Source organism: Haliaeetus leucocephalus, unplaced genomic scaffold (assembly GCF_000737465.1).
Source record: "Haliaeetus leucocephalus isolate CR32 unplaced genomic scaffold, Haliaeetus_leucocephalus-4.0 Scaffold484, whole genome shotgun sequence".
Lineage (NCBI taxonomy): Eukaryota > Metazoa > Chordata > Aves > Accipitriformes > Accipitridae > Haliaeetus > Haliaeetus leucocephalus.
In genome coordinates this window covers 2,280,396-2,298,078 of record NW_010972920.1, presented here as the reverse complement: position 1 = coordinate 2,298,078, position 17,683 = coordinate 2,280,396, and the positions used below count along the sequence as shown (strand labels likewise).

Here is a 17,683-nt window from a genome sequence, read left to right as displayed (position 1 = left end):
GAATCAGCTCCCGTATTTGGTGAGGGTTTCTTGTATGAAGAAAAAGACTACTTGTATGAAGAAAAAAAGAAGGAATGAATCCCTAACTAGGGTCCTGCTCTACCAATTGAGTCACCTTCGCAGAATTTCTTGAAACTTTAAATGCAAAATGAGGAATAAGAAAAGAAATTTGAGCCAACTTGATTTTTTTTTTTCATCAATTGAACTGGGATAAGGGGTGGAAGAAGGCAGCAATATCAGTAAATAAGCATGGAAAGTGAAATATCTAACATGTCCTAGAAAAGTTTACTATTCCTGGCACAGCTGAGGGCCTGGCAACTTTGCAGAACCGTTCAGTGTAGCGCTGTCTTTTGATCTTCTCTAAATGTGAGAACTAGAAGCTTGCAGTTGTCAAAGTACTAGAAGGGTCTAGAATGCCCAATTGTAAAGTAACGTTGAAATCTGAATTCTTGGTCTCATTCCCCCATCTTATCTCTCAAATATGATTGTACAAGAGCCTTCTAATAATGGCACAAATTCTGCTAATCTAATCAAAGGGTCTTGTATAAAGGTTGTGCAGAGGTTTGCTTTACATTGCTCATGGAGGGAAGTACACGGACATTCCTGCTGATGCCCGTGGTAGCCTTGTTTAGATGAAGACCGGTGGAAAACTGTCAAAAAGACAGGTTCCTTGACTTCAGGGGAATTACTGATTTATACCTGCTGAGGATCTGGTCTGTATCATGTGATAACATATGAGATGTATAATAATGGCATTGCAGATATGTTCCAGGAATATGAGAACAGAGTCAGCCTATGACAACCAGTCTCTTGGGAGATGGCACTAGTCTGATGTTGAAAACAATATGAAGAGGCGAGCTGGCATTACTCTGGGAGCTGATATTTTGGACACTGTCATCCAGGTACTATGGTGCTATACATGTATTTTTGATAGGAACACTGAGTGCAATGAGGCATTAGTATAGCAGTGGATTTTGCTAATCGGCGTAGCAGGATGCTGGCGTCAGAACTGCTTTAACATCTCTCGTCTCCCCGTGGTAAATGAAAGGGAAGGTTGTGGTGTAGCACTTGTCCCTGTTGTAAGTGTAGCAGGTTTCAGGTTCGTTGCAGGAGGTGCTCTGCTGGGCCTGGTATATCTCACCACCCAGCTCAATTTCTACAGGATTGCATTTTTTGCAGCTGGAAGACATGGAGAATAGAACAAGCGTTAAGAGTTGTGAGGAAAAGATGCCCCTGTGAAACCCAAATCTTCCTTGCTGATCTACAGATGTAGCTAGGGGAGTACTGTGGCCTTTCTAGGTTTTACACAGGAACTCCCAGCCAGATGCTTTTAGTGTTGTCAAGCTGCTATTGGCAAGACTGGTCTCTAAAAGGGAGGGTTAAACAGGCAACGTGTAATTTGCTGATATTTAAGACATTCGAGATGAACAGGGGTCAGATCTCTGTAAAGGTGAGACCTTTTTATGTGAATTAATCACAGAGATAACAATTTCTTGGCTTGCAACAGAATATGAAAGCTAGGCTCCGTGGGGAAAACTCTCCTCTGTGACCCTGAGTCACCTTCTCTACTGGCCTTCAAGCATATTTCTGAGCTGCTGCGGGCAATGCTGCAGGGGAGGTTAAATCTTAGGAAGTGAACTTAATAAATAAAATTACTTACAGTTCAGTCATGCGGTAGACGAAAGTGGTTCTGAGTGGGGACATGGGGTCAGAGATGTTCTCTCGAGCCTTCAGGGGGACTCTGCAATGGAGGGAAGAGAATCACTCTCATGAAAACTGCGTATTAAACAGGGGACTAGGCTGCTGTGAAGAATTCTCAACCCTCATCTTGTTCTTCAGGTTTTTTCCATTCCGACCCTTCTCTACAGCAAAGTCCAGGAACGGCAGATATTGGCCCTTCTGTGCCCTCAAAGGCAACAACCTTCCCCAAGAGGACTGCAGCAATTTCTGAAAGTGCCACTTTCAAGGTGACAGTGCTGATAATCCTTTTTTTGGTTTGTGTTTTGGTTTTTAAACTCTGAGCTGGTAGATGCCCAAGAGGCTTACAGGACATAGAGATGTTTAATTAGTATTTCTCCTGTTACGAGCTCTACCAGAACTGCAGCTCTGAGCCTGAACTTGGTCCATGTTTCCAAGAGACACACATACTTCTGTAAGGTTTCTGTGAATAAAGAGGACAAAATCCTACTCTTGAACTGAGATCTGCCTCACAGGATTAATCTTTTTCTGACAGTTTAGGCATTAACTAGTTTTTCCAGCCTATAAAATAGCAGACTTGCTATCTGATCGGTAAGTAAGGCCAGTGTCATGGGCCCAGTTTGGTTTCAGATTAGATCAACAGTAGAAAGGTTATTCTACCTCCCCAGCCTATTTTTAAAGTTACTAATGGACCACTTAAAACATGGAGATGTTTTTTTGTATCTGAAGGGACCAACACCAGATAGGTTCGTGTGAGCTAGAAAAACATGAAGAAAAAGAAAATATTCTAGGATACCATAGAAAGCAGCCCATGGGAAAAACAGTTCACTTCATCAGTGCCAGGACATGGGAAACAATGCAAAGAAAATGGATCTCATATAATGCTTCGTCTCCTGCTCACCATCTCCATGTAATATGTGTCTGCCACTTACAGGATGCGTATGTTTCTCTCCAGGATTTCTTCATTAGGATTTTCTTTGGAGGGGACGAACTTTGAGGTCACTGTTACACACTGACACTTGTTATTGACCAGCACATGTTCCTTGTTCTCAGAGTCCTGTGGATCACCTGCAAGCACAGGATATGCAGTCCCTGGGTCAAGAAGAAAAACCTTGAAACCTGCTCTAGCAGAAAGCCAAGTGATGAGAATACCAGAAATGCACCATTATGGTGTCTGCATGGATTGAAGTCCAGGATACAATAGGTAAAAATGACCCTCTTGGCAAAGATGAGTTCAGCTGTCTTCCCTGCTCAGTCTACAGTATGCTCTGTATGTAGAGGCGATGGGACTGGGAAGCAGAAAACCACGAGTACGGACACTGTGTGGCTGGTGAGAGGCAAACCTGCAGGGGTTTCTCATGAAATGGGAAGAAAGTCCCCTTGCAAGCCTCAAGCTATACCTGGCAATTCTTCAACTGCTGCTTTTACCCTGACAGGGGAGGTTACCCAATTCTTCTGTCATGCACCACAACTATTCTAGGAGTCTAAACACTAGTTTGGGTGTGGCCTTTAAATAAATATCTCTGACCTTCCAATGTGGCAGATGTGTCAGTTTTCCTTGAGTGGTATATTGTCCTTCAGGTGCCTGAGGGAACAGATGCCAAAAAGCACTACAGGACCCAGCAAGAAGGCAGCCTGCTAACCTGGCAGTGAAAGGCAAGGGGCCCTTATGATGCTTGTGGTTTGCAGGGAAAACTACCATCCTGATTTCCTTACTCAAATAGAGAAGAACCAGCTTGGGTATGTCTCCTGCACTTTTAGCATACTATTCAATATGAAACTCAGTCAAAATAGGGTGAAACATCCCATCTGTCACCCAGGAGCTTTTTGAATGTTCCTGGTAGCATGCAATGCCTTCTTACTGTGCAAGTAGATGGATTTGAAATAGCTTGTTCTTTGCTATTTGGTTTTCCCCAACCCAGAGCCTCTTGTTGCTTCACCCACAACAAGCCAGCCTTGCTTTTATATGCACACAAAGTCATACCCTTCTTAAGTGGTTGTTTTTACACTCTGTATTTCTAAATGCTGCTAAAATCAAATTCACAGCCATTGCTTTGCAGCATCACTTTTCCTACAGCACCTTCAGCCTGCTTAGAAGTACCAAAACTAGCGATTTTTTTAAAATTTTTTTTTTTAAGACTGGGACAGTTTATGTTGGGCTCAGGTAGACCTTCAGTTCTGGGGACTTGCCTACTCTGCTTGTCCCTTGGTTTAACCATGGAGAGAAAGAAGAAACGGGCTGAAAACATCTGTGTTCATCGTGTCTGTGGAGGATTTTAGAGTCACTTTGACTTAAAAGCTTTGGTCCTAATAGCTGGATTTCTTTAAGTTATCAAAGCATGGATCAGTAAGGAAGCAGACACACATATTGCATAAGTTAATGTCTGTGTTTTTCCTTAATCTCCATGTCCCAAGCTGCTGGGTTTTATGAACAACAGACCCTGTTACTATCGGGTAAAAGGGGTAGTGCTCAAAGCCTGTGGGAGCAACACGAAAGCTGGGATCCAGGAGCAGCACGTGGATTCCCGAGTTGGACTGTAAGATTTCTGATAGTTAGCCACTGTTGGTGGCAGCTTACAGTCACATGAAGCTGTCTGCAAGACCAAACAAGGTCAGATCCTTTGCAGTATTGACTGGCAGAGCCCCCAGGTATCTAGTCCATACAATGTAATGCATATGGTATTCCAGGTTTTCTATCTGAGGCTTCTTGGAACTTCCTTCCTGCCCCTACAAAATGCTGGTCTCGTCGGCTTCCATTCCACTGGGTTATCTTCTGAGAACCTTGCAGGCCCCATAACTGTGAAAAAGGCACCTAAATCGTGTAAAATGATGCCTCAGACCGACCCTACAATTCACCTGCTAGTTACAAATGCTGTTTCTGTGACAATTGGTGGCAGAATACCTTCTGAAGAAGATTGACTGTGGAGTTTCTCAGTTAGGAGGGAAATTACTTTGCTCCCTTGCTTTGGGCAGTGGAGCAAGCCACTACAGGCATGTGGAAGATGTTGCCCTTTCTCTTGCTCTCAGGTTTTCTTTATCCTGCTATAGTGTGCCCACTGAGCCCTTTAGAGCAAGGGCTGGTTTTAACATTTCTTTGTATAGCATCTGGCACAATTGGCCAGCTGAACAAATGCCACTGCAAAATGTGCACGTAGAGTGCAAGTCCAGTCATACTTCCAACTGCACTGTGCCCCACCAAGGCAGAAATACATAATCCTGTCTGACACATGGAGATGGTCATTATTTGGAATTTAATGGTGCTTGTCTCTTTGTACCCCCGATTCCAATATCTGTTGCTCTGCTTGCTTCCTCTCTGCCAACTCATCATGCAACATGAACACTTCCCTCTGAAGCAGAAGCTTACTACAAAAGTTTCTTTAGTGTCTGCCTCCATGAGTCTTGGCCTTTCTTTTGTCTTACAGAAACTCTCTAGCTTCTTGTCCTTCACATAGACCTTGCTCTGGTGTCTGTCACTGTATTTTATCTAATGCTGTATGCAATTCTTTCTAAGCTCTTAATCCAAAGCCAATATTCATGTCGGATCCTATTGGCTTTGGGAGTTGTCCCAAAACCTTTGGGGAGCAGGCTTTAATTCATCTTCTAAAATTATATTAACACACTCTTTTATGAATATACAGGGGCTTTTGACTGTACTATAAAAATATTGTCCTGATTTAATTCATCATGTAATACCCTTGGCTTCAGTAACTGTAAAAGATACAGGTACTCCATATATTTTTTTAAAGTAAAACTTCAAAGCTCCAAGAAAGAGAGTTTTATCAGCAATTCTTCCATGTGTCACCCAGTAAAGTCCCTTTGGGGAAAAGGTAGTTAAATACAAAATTTCCTAATGCCCTTCTAAATGTCTGTAGGTTGGATTTTCTGGTGCGTGTTTTACTGCAATATGGTGTTCCCTCCCTCCTCAACACTCACGCGGATATTTTTTTCACGAAATTTCTCATCTTCCAATATTGGGTTGTCCTGTAATACACTGTGAAGCCCAACAGAATCCAGGTGCAGCATAGTGAAGAAGCAAATGCATTCCAAAAGTATCTGTTCAAACTCTGCTGCAGGTCCAAGTGGCTACTTTATTAAAGAAGGAAGAGGCTCAATTAGCCCCAAAATACGTTCATTTAAACAGAAGTAGTACAAACAGAACTCTTGTGGCTGCATGTAACTAATTTGACTTCCTCTCTAAGCTGCTTACGTGTGTGTGTATCTCTTAAGCTGTGTGTATGAACGGGGAAAACCAGACTGGGTTCTGCGTTGTACCGACACAGTATTTCTCAGCATTTTCTGCCTTTTCAGCTAATCGATTATACAGCTAGTCACTTTTCATATGAAGCAGTACTTGCCAAGGACCTGCCTGGGTAGGCAATAAGATGCCCTTTCCCAAAAGTTGGAGGCAATGCAGGCATACTGTTGTCCATGCTGTTGGGATGATTATTCCTGAGCACCGATTTAATGCTGCGGACCACATCCACCGTGTGAATGAGGATGACTTTGACTGTCGTATAGAGATCCGGCATTAGTATACTCAGTATCTGCTACCTGCAAACCACGCTTTGGAGTGTGCTGGAATGACAGTCTGATCTCAGTCTAAGTCAAGAGTCTCCAAGAAATTCAGTGGAGTTATACGATAAACTACATTTTAATCAGAAATAAGTTGGCTGTAGCTATATGGCAGGATTACCGGGAAGATCTTAGAAGTTTCTAAATCTAGCAGGTAAGAGTCTTGCAAGCTTCCTAGCACTGCAGAAAAGCAACCATGTACGTTTGCGTCTCGTTACTTCAGATATCCGATCAAAAACGGGTAATTATCAAGTCTTAAATTTGCAGCTAGTCATCACTTCTTTACTCTCAAGGCAGCAATTAAAACCACATAGCTCCGTGGTGCAGACACTGAGGTATCCAAGTACCACTGAAGCATGACTGCTTGAGCAGGCTTTGAGGTCTGATTTTTGGCTATTAGAATAATTAATGGCTGATCGCACAAAACCCATCACTGATATCTTAAGCGCAGTTTTCCATGCTTTTCATTTATCACCTACCTGCCACAAGGATGAACCCCAAGGAGATGGCCAAGGCCACGCACAGCAACAAAGAGCTCTTCATCTTGCCTTCCCTTCTTTTGAAGAACGCGAGTGGAGAGCCGGTGTCTGCCTATAAGGGCGTGTGCAAATGATATGGCTATTTGTTTCCTAAAATAAACAGCCCAGCCAGCTAGCACTGACACTGTGGAAAATGTGGCTGGGGACTGAAACCAGGCATGTTCAACGCGCAAAGATCTCTGGCTTTCAAAGGTGAAGGGGGGCAGGGAGTTGCACCATTACTGTGGGTTTTTATTCTGTTAATCACCAACAAGCCATGAGCTGCTAAGAGCAAGGGAGAGCAAAACCGCCCTGGTCCTTAGGGGACAGCTTGCCATCAGGGCCAGTGGTGCTTTCCCACCTGGGGGTGAGGAGCGTAAGGTAAGAACGCGTCCAGATAGCCAAGGGGCAACAGCTCTGGCTCCTAGTTTTGAGAAATCAGACTTAAAGATCACTTGACTCATATAAAAAAAACACTTCAAGATCAGAATTCTGTTTGCACCAGATTCTGTGCAAGCCTCTATTAAGGGTTCGACCTGCCCCCAAAGAACTTGCAGTCAAAACAAGATGAGAGAGGGGAGGGGGAAAAGAGATAAAGCAACAGCAGGTCTGTGGCAAAGCTGAACTGTTCCTTCAGCTCTGCCCACAGCATCGAGAAGGTTTTTTTCTTATGAATGGAAAAGGGACTCTAAGGGATTTGAGGTTTATGAAAGGCTCTGAAGCAGGTCCCAGGCAAACTCCCCAAGGTACTGGGCAAGCAGGCTTTTCCTGAAGGTGGGAGTATGGGGGAGGACCTGGGATTTTTTGTCACAGATTTGGGATCACGTGTGTAACTCTGAAGAACAAACATTGCAACGTAACTTGCAATGACCAGAGCTGTCTCTGTAAAATATGTACGTGACTTGCACAGAAAAGGCCATGTTTTAAGGGAAGCCCAATCTTAGCAAGGGCCTCCGAACACCCGCGTCGGGGGACGAAAGGGGAGGCAGAGCAAAGTACGATGCTGGCAGGCCCATTCTTAGCCGGTGTTATCGCATCAGTGTTTCCTCAATTTCTGCTACCTGCAATATGTGTTTGTCTCAATTAACGTTAGCAGCACATGGTAAATCTCCCTGTGTTCAGCAGCTTTTCCTTATGCAGCAGAGCAGCAGCCCGGTGACCAGATACAGGCTTTTCACACAGCCCATTGCGGCCCTTGGCTCACCTGGGGTTGGTTGCTAGTGCCAAGCTCTCAAGAGGCTAACGTCATTAAGCAACGCTGCCAAGCATCCCAGCTCCTGGAAGGGCAGCCTGTCACCTTACAGGATGTCTTCCTTTTCTTCAGACTTTGCTGGCTGGGTCCCTAACACTAGAGCTGCTCAAAGAGCCTGGAATCTGTGTCCTGAGCTTTTTCTTATAGTGCAAACATCTCATCTGGCAGTTGCATGATGCAATGAGCTTTTGTGTTGCATCAGCAGCGCTCACACGCAAGGTTTCCCCCTGGCAGGTGCAGGGGGATGATGGGTGCAAGCTTAGCTCATAGCAGGGCTTATGCCCTAATTCTTCTTTACAAACCTTGTTTTCTCACTAGGGCTCCATCTTCAGGGGGGCAAAAATTTTGTTTCCTTTTCCCCTCCCCAGGAAGTATTGCCAACAGAGTTTTTTTTGTAGAGCTCTCCTCTGAAGCAGCAGCAAGATGTTCCCTGTACCCCATCTTTTGCAGAAGGTTAAAAATAGACCTGGCTAACCATGAGGTGGTAAGGGTGTCTATCTAAATCACTGTTTGTTTCAGTCACCTTTTTTGTAACACAATAGATTTTTTAGAAATATACCAGAAGGGGGGATGCAGGCAGCAGAATAAAGCACATGCAAAAGAGGCTGGTTAGGGTCTGTTTTGCCAAACTGCACTGACAAAAATATACCACTGGTAAAATTCAAGCAGAGGCATCAATGAGTATGTTTCAAACCTGAAGAGAGAGACTGAGCAGAATTACATTCTGTGTGATTCTGTTAATTTCAGTGGTTTTTCCTGACTACCGGTACTCAGCATATCTGAATTTCGGTTGCTAAATCTACATGTCTGCATACAGTCCCTTTGGTCTGTACGTGGTGGCACCAGAGCTATTTTTAGTCCCGTTCAGCCACCTGCATGTCTCTGAGGATTTCTCTCTCAATTGCAAGCTCTTTAGAGGGAGATTTGTTTTATGGAGTGTTACTTCTACAGACTATCCCCTTTTTACTGTGTGACATTTTGAATTAACAGAAAATTATCTGGGGAAGCAGGCGTTAAAGAACTGTGGCAGTTTGGCAAGGGGCTGGCAAACCATCACCCCAGGCTTAAATTCTGAGCTGAGTGGGGAGCTAGACTTCCAACCTGACTGTGAGACAAAGGCTAGCAGAGGAGTAATTGAGAATTTGAAAAGAAATGGGAAGCAGCCTTATAGTCTCAGTCTCCTTCCACTCATCCTGTGCCTCCACTTGGCCTTGGACATGCCGAATTAGGATTTTCCAGGTGAGAAGCTGGGCAGGTGCCTGGTTGAAGTGAGGCAAAATAGTTGTGTCTTTGTATGTCCGTGCTACGCTGGGTAAGGAGTGGAGAGGAGGACAGCCCTACCAGGGCACAGGGTATCTCCAGATAACACACCGTCTGCTAGCAGTCTGTTCTACAGCTTGCTTTCCTCCTCATTTCTCATTCAGAGGCAAAGAAAATGGTGGATTAAAACAGACCTGCAGCGGTCACTGATTATCGTATTGGTAGCAGTGATTCTACTGATGCTTACAGCAAACTGGTGTGGTTTGGCTTGAGCAGTTTCTGCTAGCTGGATGAACTAACTCACATTGGAGGTCATCTCCAGCTTCACCAGAAGTGGATCATGTTTTCAGCAAGTCGTGGAGGAATTTCAAATGTCTATAGATGCTATATCTTTCCTGCTCTTAGAAATTAACCTGAGACTGAGAGACAACATGTTAATTCCATTTAAATCCATGAAAGTCCAAGTGGAAGTTGGTCTCTCATTAAGGCCCTGAACTTTGAAAGAGCAGACCTTAAAAAAATGAGGCCACTACATTGTGAGGGCAGTTAGATGGAAACCGTTGGGGTCAGGGACACATTCAAGGCCTGGGTTTTTGTAAGTCACACTTGCAAAAGTTACCTGGAATTTTAACTGCGCAGGAATTGCCTGCAGACTTCTCTGGATAGACTTCACACAAAAACCGGTACGATTAAGCAACAGAATTACAAAGCCTGATGGGCAGAGATGTCTGTATTTTAGTGGTCAACTAGTATAAAGTGAGAATTTCCACCGAGGTGTGACTAACAAATTAAATGAACGCTATGTCTCACTTAACAAAACTAAGTTATTCTTGTTGCTCTTTCTTATATAGGTCTGTCTCCAGGGGAGGTGATATCTGAAAATTGCCATGGACAGATTTGGAAAAGATGTCTTAGTCTGAGGCAAAACGTATCTTTGGTGCAAGAGCATATAGGGAAAATTTTGACACAGCAGTGACTATGTAGAACAGCTAAGCATGTCAGAAAAAAGGCTTATAAGTGAGACTTGTCTGCCATCAGATCTACCAGAATCCAAATGAATCACCAAAAAGTGAGTAAAGATGTGCACCCTACCTCTGTTTCAGTTAACCTTACTATTTGTTTGACACGTCTTTTTCCACAAGAAGGTGGACGTCAGTGTTTAAAAATAAAATTGCACCTGCTCTGTGGTGAGAAAAAAACACCTGCATTACTTCTGTGCAGAACTCCTCTTGCTGGGACGTGTGGATGCTTAATTTATCAGGCTCTGGGTTTCTGAGCTCAGACTAAACTAATTACAGTGCCGCCCTCTGCTCTTGTGGCACAGCTGTCTGCATTGCTTAAAAACAGACCGTTTCCATGTGCCTCAGTATTAATGCGGAACGGCGGGAGGCTGGGCTGGGCACTCTGTGACAGACGACAGACACAAGCAAAAATACAGGGTGAGAACGCAAACATGAATGAATAGAGATTCCCTCCTGATGGAGGGGTCCCCAGCTGCTGAAAATCAGAATTGCTCCTTTACTAATGCCCTGGACACAGGTGTTTATTGGTGTAAAGGGGCTGTTCCAAGGAGCAGAGAGGACGGCGAAGCAGCAGCAGCAGCCCGGCTTTGCAGCCTGCCTTCGCCGTACAGCCTGAAGGCTGACCCGCAGCCTCTAGAACGGGCCTGGATCCCGCCAGGAGATGCCCGTATCCCTGCGGAGATGCCATTCGGTGGAGGGAAGGAGGTGCAAGAGTTAACGTACGTGCCTCAGATGTGTCCAGGGAGGTTTTCAAATACTTGTTTTTCTCTCTGAAAGTCTGATCTCATTGTAGGGAACTGAGTAACAAGAAGTTTCAGTTGATGAGGGGACAGATGTCAGGTGCGCTTTCTGTCTTGCTTTTTTTTTTTTTAATTTAATTTCCTCATTGTTATAAGATTGCCATACACACAGCAGTTGTATGCGTCCGTGCTTTTAGGCGAAGAGACTCCCCCGAGGAGAAAAAAAAAGGCACTCTCTTCTTTCCGCGGGGCACTCTGCAGTGCCGACACCCACCACGACTGAAAGAACTCCCTGCCCAAGCGGCTGCCCAGGGCACGCAGCTCCTTGCGGGTCCCTATTCCTCTCCCCGAAATCCGGGCACAGCCCGTCCCGCCCCTTCCCCGGCGGGGCAGGCTCCGGCCCCGGGGCGGGCGGCAGCGGGGACGTACCCCCGGTACGACTGCCCGCCCCCGGCACCGAGGGTTACGGCGGGACCCTCCCCGCGGCCGGAACGGCCGGAAGGGGAACCGGGGGCGGCGGAAGCGGAAGGGACTGGAAGGCGGAAGCGGAAGGGCGGTGGAAGAGCCGGAGCGGAGCCATGAGGACCCGGCGCGGTACCGTCCTGCGGCCGCCGCCCGAGCCCTCCGCCGAGGAGGAGGAGGAGGATGGCGGCCAGGTTGGCCCCGAGGGCCTGGCGGACGAGGTGGAGGATTTCCACGAGGCGCAGTTCCAGGCGGTGATGGCGGCCCTGGAGAGCGGGGAGGAGGCCGGGGACAGCCAGGAGGAGGAGGAGGAGGAGGAGGTGCTGGGGCTGCAGTTGCCGGAGGACAGCGAGGAGGATGGAAGCGGTGAGGAAGAAGAGGAGGAGGAGAAGGAGGTGCAGGGGGTGGATCTTTACGTGGACCACAGTGCAGAAGAGGATGGAGAAGGCGAGGAGGAGGAGGATGGAGAAGGCGAGGAGGAGGAGGAGGATGGAGAAGGCGAGGAGGAGGAGGAAAGTGAGGTTGAAGATGAAGATGAAGAGCTGTCCATGGGGAGTGACTTGGAGGAGCGCCATCAGGATACCAAGCTCCCCCACGAGCTCTCCTGGGGCCAACGCAAGCAGCTTTACTACGACACGGACTATGGGAGCGATGCACAGGCCAAGGGCAAGCGTAGCCAGCAAGAAGTCGATGCTGAGGAGGAGGAAGAGGAGCAGGAGGCTCAAGTCATCCAGAGGCGGTTGGTGCAGGACTTAGGGGAGGATGACTACGGGCTGGATGTGATCCAGGGCTATCTGGCTGAGCAGCAGAAAACCCACGATGGCAAGGGGCAGAAGATTGACAAGGATTTGCAGGCCCTTTCCAAGAAGCAGCAGCTGAAGCTACTGAAGCAGGAGTCCCCTGAGCTCCTGCAGCTGATTGAGGACTTTGAAGTCAAGCTAATGGAGCTCAAGGACGAACTGCACCCACTGCTGCAAATGGTCAAAAACGGCACTATCCCGCAAGGGAAAGGCAGTCGCTATTTGCAGACCAAGTATCATCTCTACTTGAATTACTGTGCCAATATCAGTTTCTATTTGGTTTTGAAGTCAAAGAGGATGCCGGTTCACAGTCACCCCGTTATCGAACGGCTGGTTGCTTATAGAAATATAATCAATGACCTAGCTGTTATAGATCAAAAGTTATCCTCACAAGTTCGTATGCTTTTGAAAAACTACTATGATAAGAAGGAAGACAAATTACCGAAGGAGAAGAAGTTTGCGCTGTTCCTCCCACCGGATGTTAAGAAAAACAAATTGAAACGTGCTCCTGCGCTTGCTAATGGCCAGGCTACTGCTGCTGAACTGTCAGATGAGTCGGACTTGGATGAAGAGGCTGCCCTAAAATACTATAAGATGATGGAGGAGAAGTTGAAACTCAAGAGGAAGAGAACTGAAGATCAAGACATGCTTGAAGAAGAAGCGGTGTTGGAAGGAGAGGATCCAAGTAAAAAGAGAGGTGTGACCTATCAGATGATCAAGAACAAAGGCCTGACGCCCAGAAGGAGGAAGATTGATCGCAACCCCAGGGTCAAGCATCGGGAGAAGTTTCGGCGAGCCAAGATTCGCCGCAAGGGCCAGGTCCGTGAAGTTCGGAGGGAATTGCACAGATATGCTGGGGAACTGTCCGGCATTCGCGCGGGAGTTAAGAAAAGCAGGAAGCTTCAATGATACTTACTTTTCTCTGTTTCAGAGAGCTGCGAGTAGCACTACTGAATCCAATAAAAATTTTATAAATGATATTGTGGTTTTTGATCCTTGAGAAGGCTGGGGGTGGGGTGCTCTTTGTTTTTTTGCAGAGGATGCTTTTCAGAAGGTGCCACCTCTAAAAGTAGCACAGGGCCCTTTACTTACCTGGCCTGCACGTGAGGCGTTTTCCTCTATTGCGATGCTGTCATCTTTCCATGCTGTAAATACTGGCTTTGAGAGGCTGCAAGGGATGTGTCAAGTGAAAAGAATGAAATGGGCCGTACAGGACTGATGGGTGGGATGGGATGGAGGGACCTCCCGAGGGCAGGTTGAGAATGGGGTTCGTGCAGCTGTCGCTGCTGCCTTCTCCTTTTTACTGTCTTGATCTGGTTCATCCTTTTTCTGTGTTGAGCTGCAGAATGAGATCTATGTGGTTGTGGTATTTTCTCTAATTCTTGTTCTGATTAACTCCTCCTTGTGCTCATACCTTTTAAGAACTAACTACTTTTAGGCTCTCTTAAATAATTTTGTAACTAAGTAGAAAGCTATTACTTAAATCCCACGAGGCCTGAGATACCGTTTCCCCTCCTTCTGAATTCAGTGAGAAGCAAAGCAAGGACTTTCCTGGATTGCATTGCTATTTATCTGTGATAAATACATCAACTTCAGCTATGATAAATACGTTAACTGTTGTCTGCTCTTATAGGTCTAACGTAGCATTGATAGAGGACAAAGGGGCAAGACGTAACATTGTCTTCAGTTTGAGAGTAAACTTTCAGAACGTTTTGATTACTTCCATGCCTTCTGATGGGAAAACGCATTTAACCCCACACTGAAGTTCTTGCTGGGAGCTGATTGTGAGTGGCCAGTTCCAGTTCAGGCTGTAAAGGAGGAATGACTGATCAGTTTTCCTTAAAAGTTTTAACAAACACTGTCTCAGGTAAGACCTGCACTTGTGTCTGGGACAGATTTCAGGGAGGTCATGACTTGATTTGTGTACCCATAGCATCTGAAAGGTACTACTGTCTCCTTCCCATGTGAAATCACTGAAGGGGAATAATTGTCAATAGATGTAATTTCACATTATGGAAGCACTAGTGTGTCTAGGTGACTTGTTTTGGGGTTTTTTTGTTTTGTTCCAGATTTTTTTTGTGTTTGTGGTAGTCTTGGGCGAAGCCAAAAGATGAGGATGCATTCTTGAGCCTGTGACAGGCTGCGTGCTACAATTCAAACATGCAGGCGCTCATTTTCTGTAAGTGAAAAGTGTTTCCATAGCTTTTGATGTAAACCTTTACACCCTAGGCCTGTTTCTGTCAGGAACATGTTGTTAATTGCTGACTGGAGAATGTTTTGTTAATTTTCAAAGCCAATTGTTTAAGGGAGAGGTAGAAAAATGATAAACTTAAGCCGGACAGATGGGAACAGAAGTAAGGAGACTTTTTGTAGTCCTTATATGTCCCCAATCCATGGGATGTGGAGCTATGCATGCTGATTTTGGAGGGGATTCTGGTATGGTAGATAAATGTATAGGACAAAATAGTGAAATGACAAGTTCTGCTGACTTTAATGGCCCTGCATTTGTTTGCCCCCTGCTGCTTACAGGCCAAACAGCAGTTAAATGCTGCATAATAAAAAAAAAAAAAACAAACAAACAACTTTGCTCTGCAGAAACAGGCTACAAAGCATTGGGAATTGAACCCCTCCATGAAATTGCCTGGGTCAGTGAGGCAAAACTGAGGCTTGTTTGAAGACATCACTGAACATGTCTTCTCATTGAGCAATGCTGTCTGTAAGCTGATGGCCTCAGGTGAGATGTGTAACCTATTAGCTGTGGGGATAAAGATGTCCTTCACCTGTGCTTACTCATTCTCCTCTACTGTTAGCAGCAATCAACAGCGTTAGCTGCTTGCTCTTTCCAGTGAGGAACGTATGGCTTTCAGTGGCTCCTAGCCTTACCAAGGAGGAAACTAGAGCTTTTCCCAAAACTACACCTTTTATTAACTCCGTGCTGGCATCGTGATGGAGGCTGCCACTCATAACGCTTAGCTACATTCCTGAGGCTTTGCGGAGAAGTCGGTAAAAGGTAATGTACTGGGAAAAGAAGCAGTTTAGGTGCTTTTTCTGGGGAGGAATGGTGGTGTGTAATGGGCATCACGAGGGATGCGGAAAATATCCAGCAGAGATGCTAACTGATCTCATTACTACAGCACCTGCTTGTGCACGGTTTGTGCTTTGTGCAAAAATGAAGGGCTGAGGATCTTTTGTAGATCTGCAGGCAAGCTGTAAGTATCCAAGGCGGCTTTGTGTTCCCTTGAAAAGCTTTAGGCAGCCTGTAAGCAAAACTCCGGCAACTTCCATCTGAGCAATAAATAAGGGTAATAATGAATTAGTCCGCTGTACAGACGCACTCCCCAGGAACATTGGGCTTAAGGCAAGAGGGAATGCAGCGGATCAGCACACCCAGCGCAGGCAGCCAGCAGATGGCACAGCATGTCTCCCCAGTCCGCTGTGCCAGCCTGTTTTATAAAGATTAAACACAGCATTATGTTCAGTTGGTTAGTTCAGAGATTGGACAAAGCCATAAATAGCTCATTCCTGTGTGGTTTTAAGTATGCACAATTATGGGAAGGCCGTGATTATCAATGCCATGGGTGGGGGGATGCAATGTAAGGTTGCTCTAAGAAATACTTTAGAGGGATGTTTTGTGTTGAAGGGAAATCCGTGGTGGTAAATAGGTTTTGAATATACCTGTGAAGATGGACACATGCAAAATAGAGAAGGACCGCAGATGATGGTCAGGAAAATAAGTGAGAAGTGGAGCAAGGTCATGGTTAACGCTGGGTTTTTTCCTTCTGCCAGTAGTGTTTCAGGAGACGGTGCTGACTGCCAAGCGATGTGCTTCAGCTGTGGGGTGGCACCCGTCCTCGCCAGGCTCCTGCTTAGCAAGTACTAGCTGCCCTGCTCAGAAAGGATTGGTGGTGAGGTCTGCCTCAGCAGCACCTAATGCAGGTTAGGACTCACATGCTCAGGCAACAGCTATGCCTCACCTGAATCGCTCCGCACTGCCATGGAGATGCCTTCCCCTGCGTCCTTTCACTCCGCTCACTGGGAGCACGGTGATTCAAGAGATAGTCAGTCCTGTGTGCACTTGCACGTAAATGATTCATAATTAAAAAGCATGTAGGCATGTGTTTGGAAGCTTCGGTAGAAAAATTACAGTGGCAGGGAGGTGGACAATGCTTTCTGCATCGTGACCTGACATTTTTATTTATACAGGGTAAGGAAAATACATTGAATAACTCCCATGGAAATACATCTGCTGCTGCCTTAAATTTTGTCAGGGCTTTCCCAGTTGTCTTCCATAACATTCTGCCAGCAACAGTCCGGACGTTGTTTTACTCTCGCTAGCGCTGGCAAATAGCAATTCAGACGTTCAGCTCTGAGGCTTGTGAAATGGATTAAAGCATCTGTTAAATTAGCTGCAACATGTTGCATGACTTGGGGCAGCACTGGAAAAAGCAGTCTCCAGGAAGCAGTTGCCTTTACAGCTTTGGTTTTGCAATTTTTATGTGAGATTTGAAAAGAAAGAAGCAACATGTTTCAGCTTAACCTAAGTGCACCGAATGCAAGATATTCTTTAAAAACTGGCAGATTTATGTTCTTTCTCCCTGCCCATTGGCAACACCACAGTCCACGAGAATTGCCCTGCTTTATGAGAAGTCTTTATTACTGTCTTCAGAAAGACAATCTCCCAAGTGAAATGCCCATTGGTATGGTCTGATTGGTAGTTTTAATAGTAAGGAAAGTGTATGGACCTTGTATTGCCACCTCTTATCAAAGGATCCGAAACACTGCTGTCCATGAGATCTCGCTCTTGGCAAAGGGAGGGACAGGCAGGAGATGGTGTAGTGGCTGCGCTTCATGGTCAAGTTACAGCACATGGGAGGGAGTCTGGCTCCCTGTTTGCTGTGTGAAGGTGCTTTCCTAAGATTAAAATCTGTGTTTCCCCGTGCAGGCTCCGGTCCTGTGAAGGTAACACCACGTGCGCAGGGCTGCTGCCTCTTTCCTTCTGGCTCGGTGTAGAAAAAGACCATGAAATAACACGTGGTGGGATGGTGTCTTGCTCAGAACGGCTTCTCCACAGCCAGTGGTCCGGCTGGTGTGTGTAGCAGGGCTGGGCAGCCCGTGCTAGAAGACTAGGTGGGCTTGTCTTTGTTTTCTCTTAAAGTGTGAGACAGACGAATTGGCAGTGCTGAAAAAGAAAGCGTTAAGGGTATGAGGCTGGAAAAAAAAACAACCCCTCTCCGAGGAGGGGTGGAGACAAGGTCCTCTCCGTGCCGCCCGGAGCCCCGGCACCTATCAGAGTCCGGTTATCCGTTTTTTTTCTGTCAGCCGGCCGTGGTCCATCCTTGAGGCAGCCTGCGCGGGGAGC

The 17,683-nt window shown here is 46.0% G+C and overlaps 2 protein-coding genes across 2 annotated transcripts; one reads left to right on the top strand and one right to left on the bottom strand.

Moving 5' to 3' along the window:
* Positions 1-414: 414 nt before the first annotated feature.
* Positions 415-9,616, bottom strand: IGJ (immunoglobulin J polypeptide, linker protein for immunoglobulin alpha and mu polypeptides). The gene is made up of 5 exons (XM_010575501.1): positions 9,605-9,616; positions 6,750-6,861; positions 2,631-2,766; positions 1,661-1,741; positions 415-1,179 (listed from the first exon to the last, which is right to left on the bottom strand). Exons 1-5 carry the CDS (start codon positions 9,614-9,616, stop codon positions 978-980), a joined length of 543 nt encoding a protein of 180 aa, XP_010573803.1. The 3' UTR covers positions 415-977.
* A 2,016-nt stretch (positions 9,617-11,632) lies between these two features.
* Positions 11,633-13,291, top strand: UTP3 (UTP3, small subunit (SSU) processome component, homolog (S. cerevisiae)). Its single transcript, XM_010575499.1, has one exon. The coding sequence runs from the start codon at positions 11,641-11,643 to the stop codon at positions 13,231-13,233; it is 1,593 nt and encodes a 530-aa protein (XP_010573801.1). The 5' UTR covers positions 11,633-11,640; the 3' UTR covers positions 13,234-13,291.
* The last annotated feature ends 4,392 nt before the right edge of the window (positions 13,292-17,683 follow it).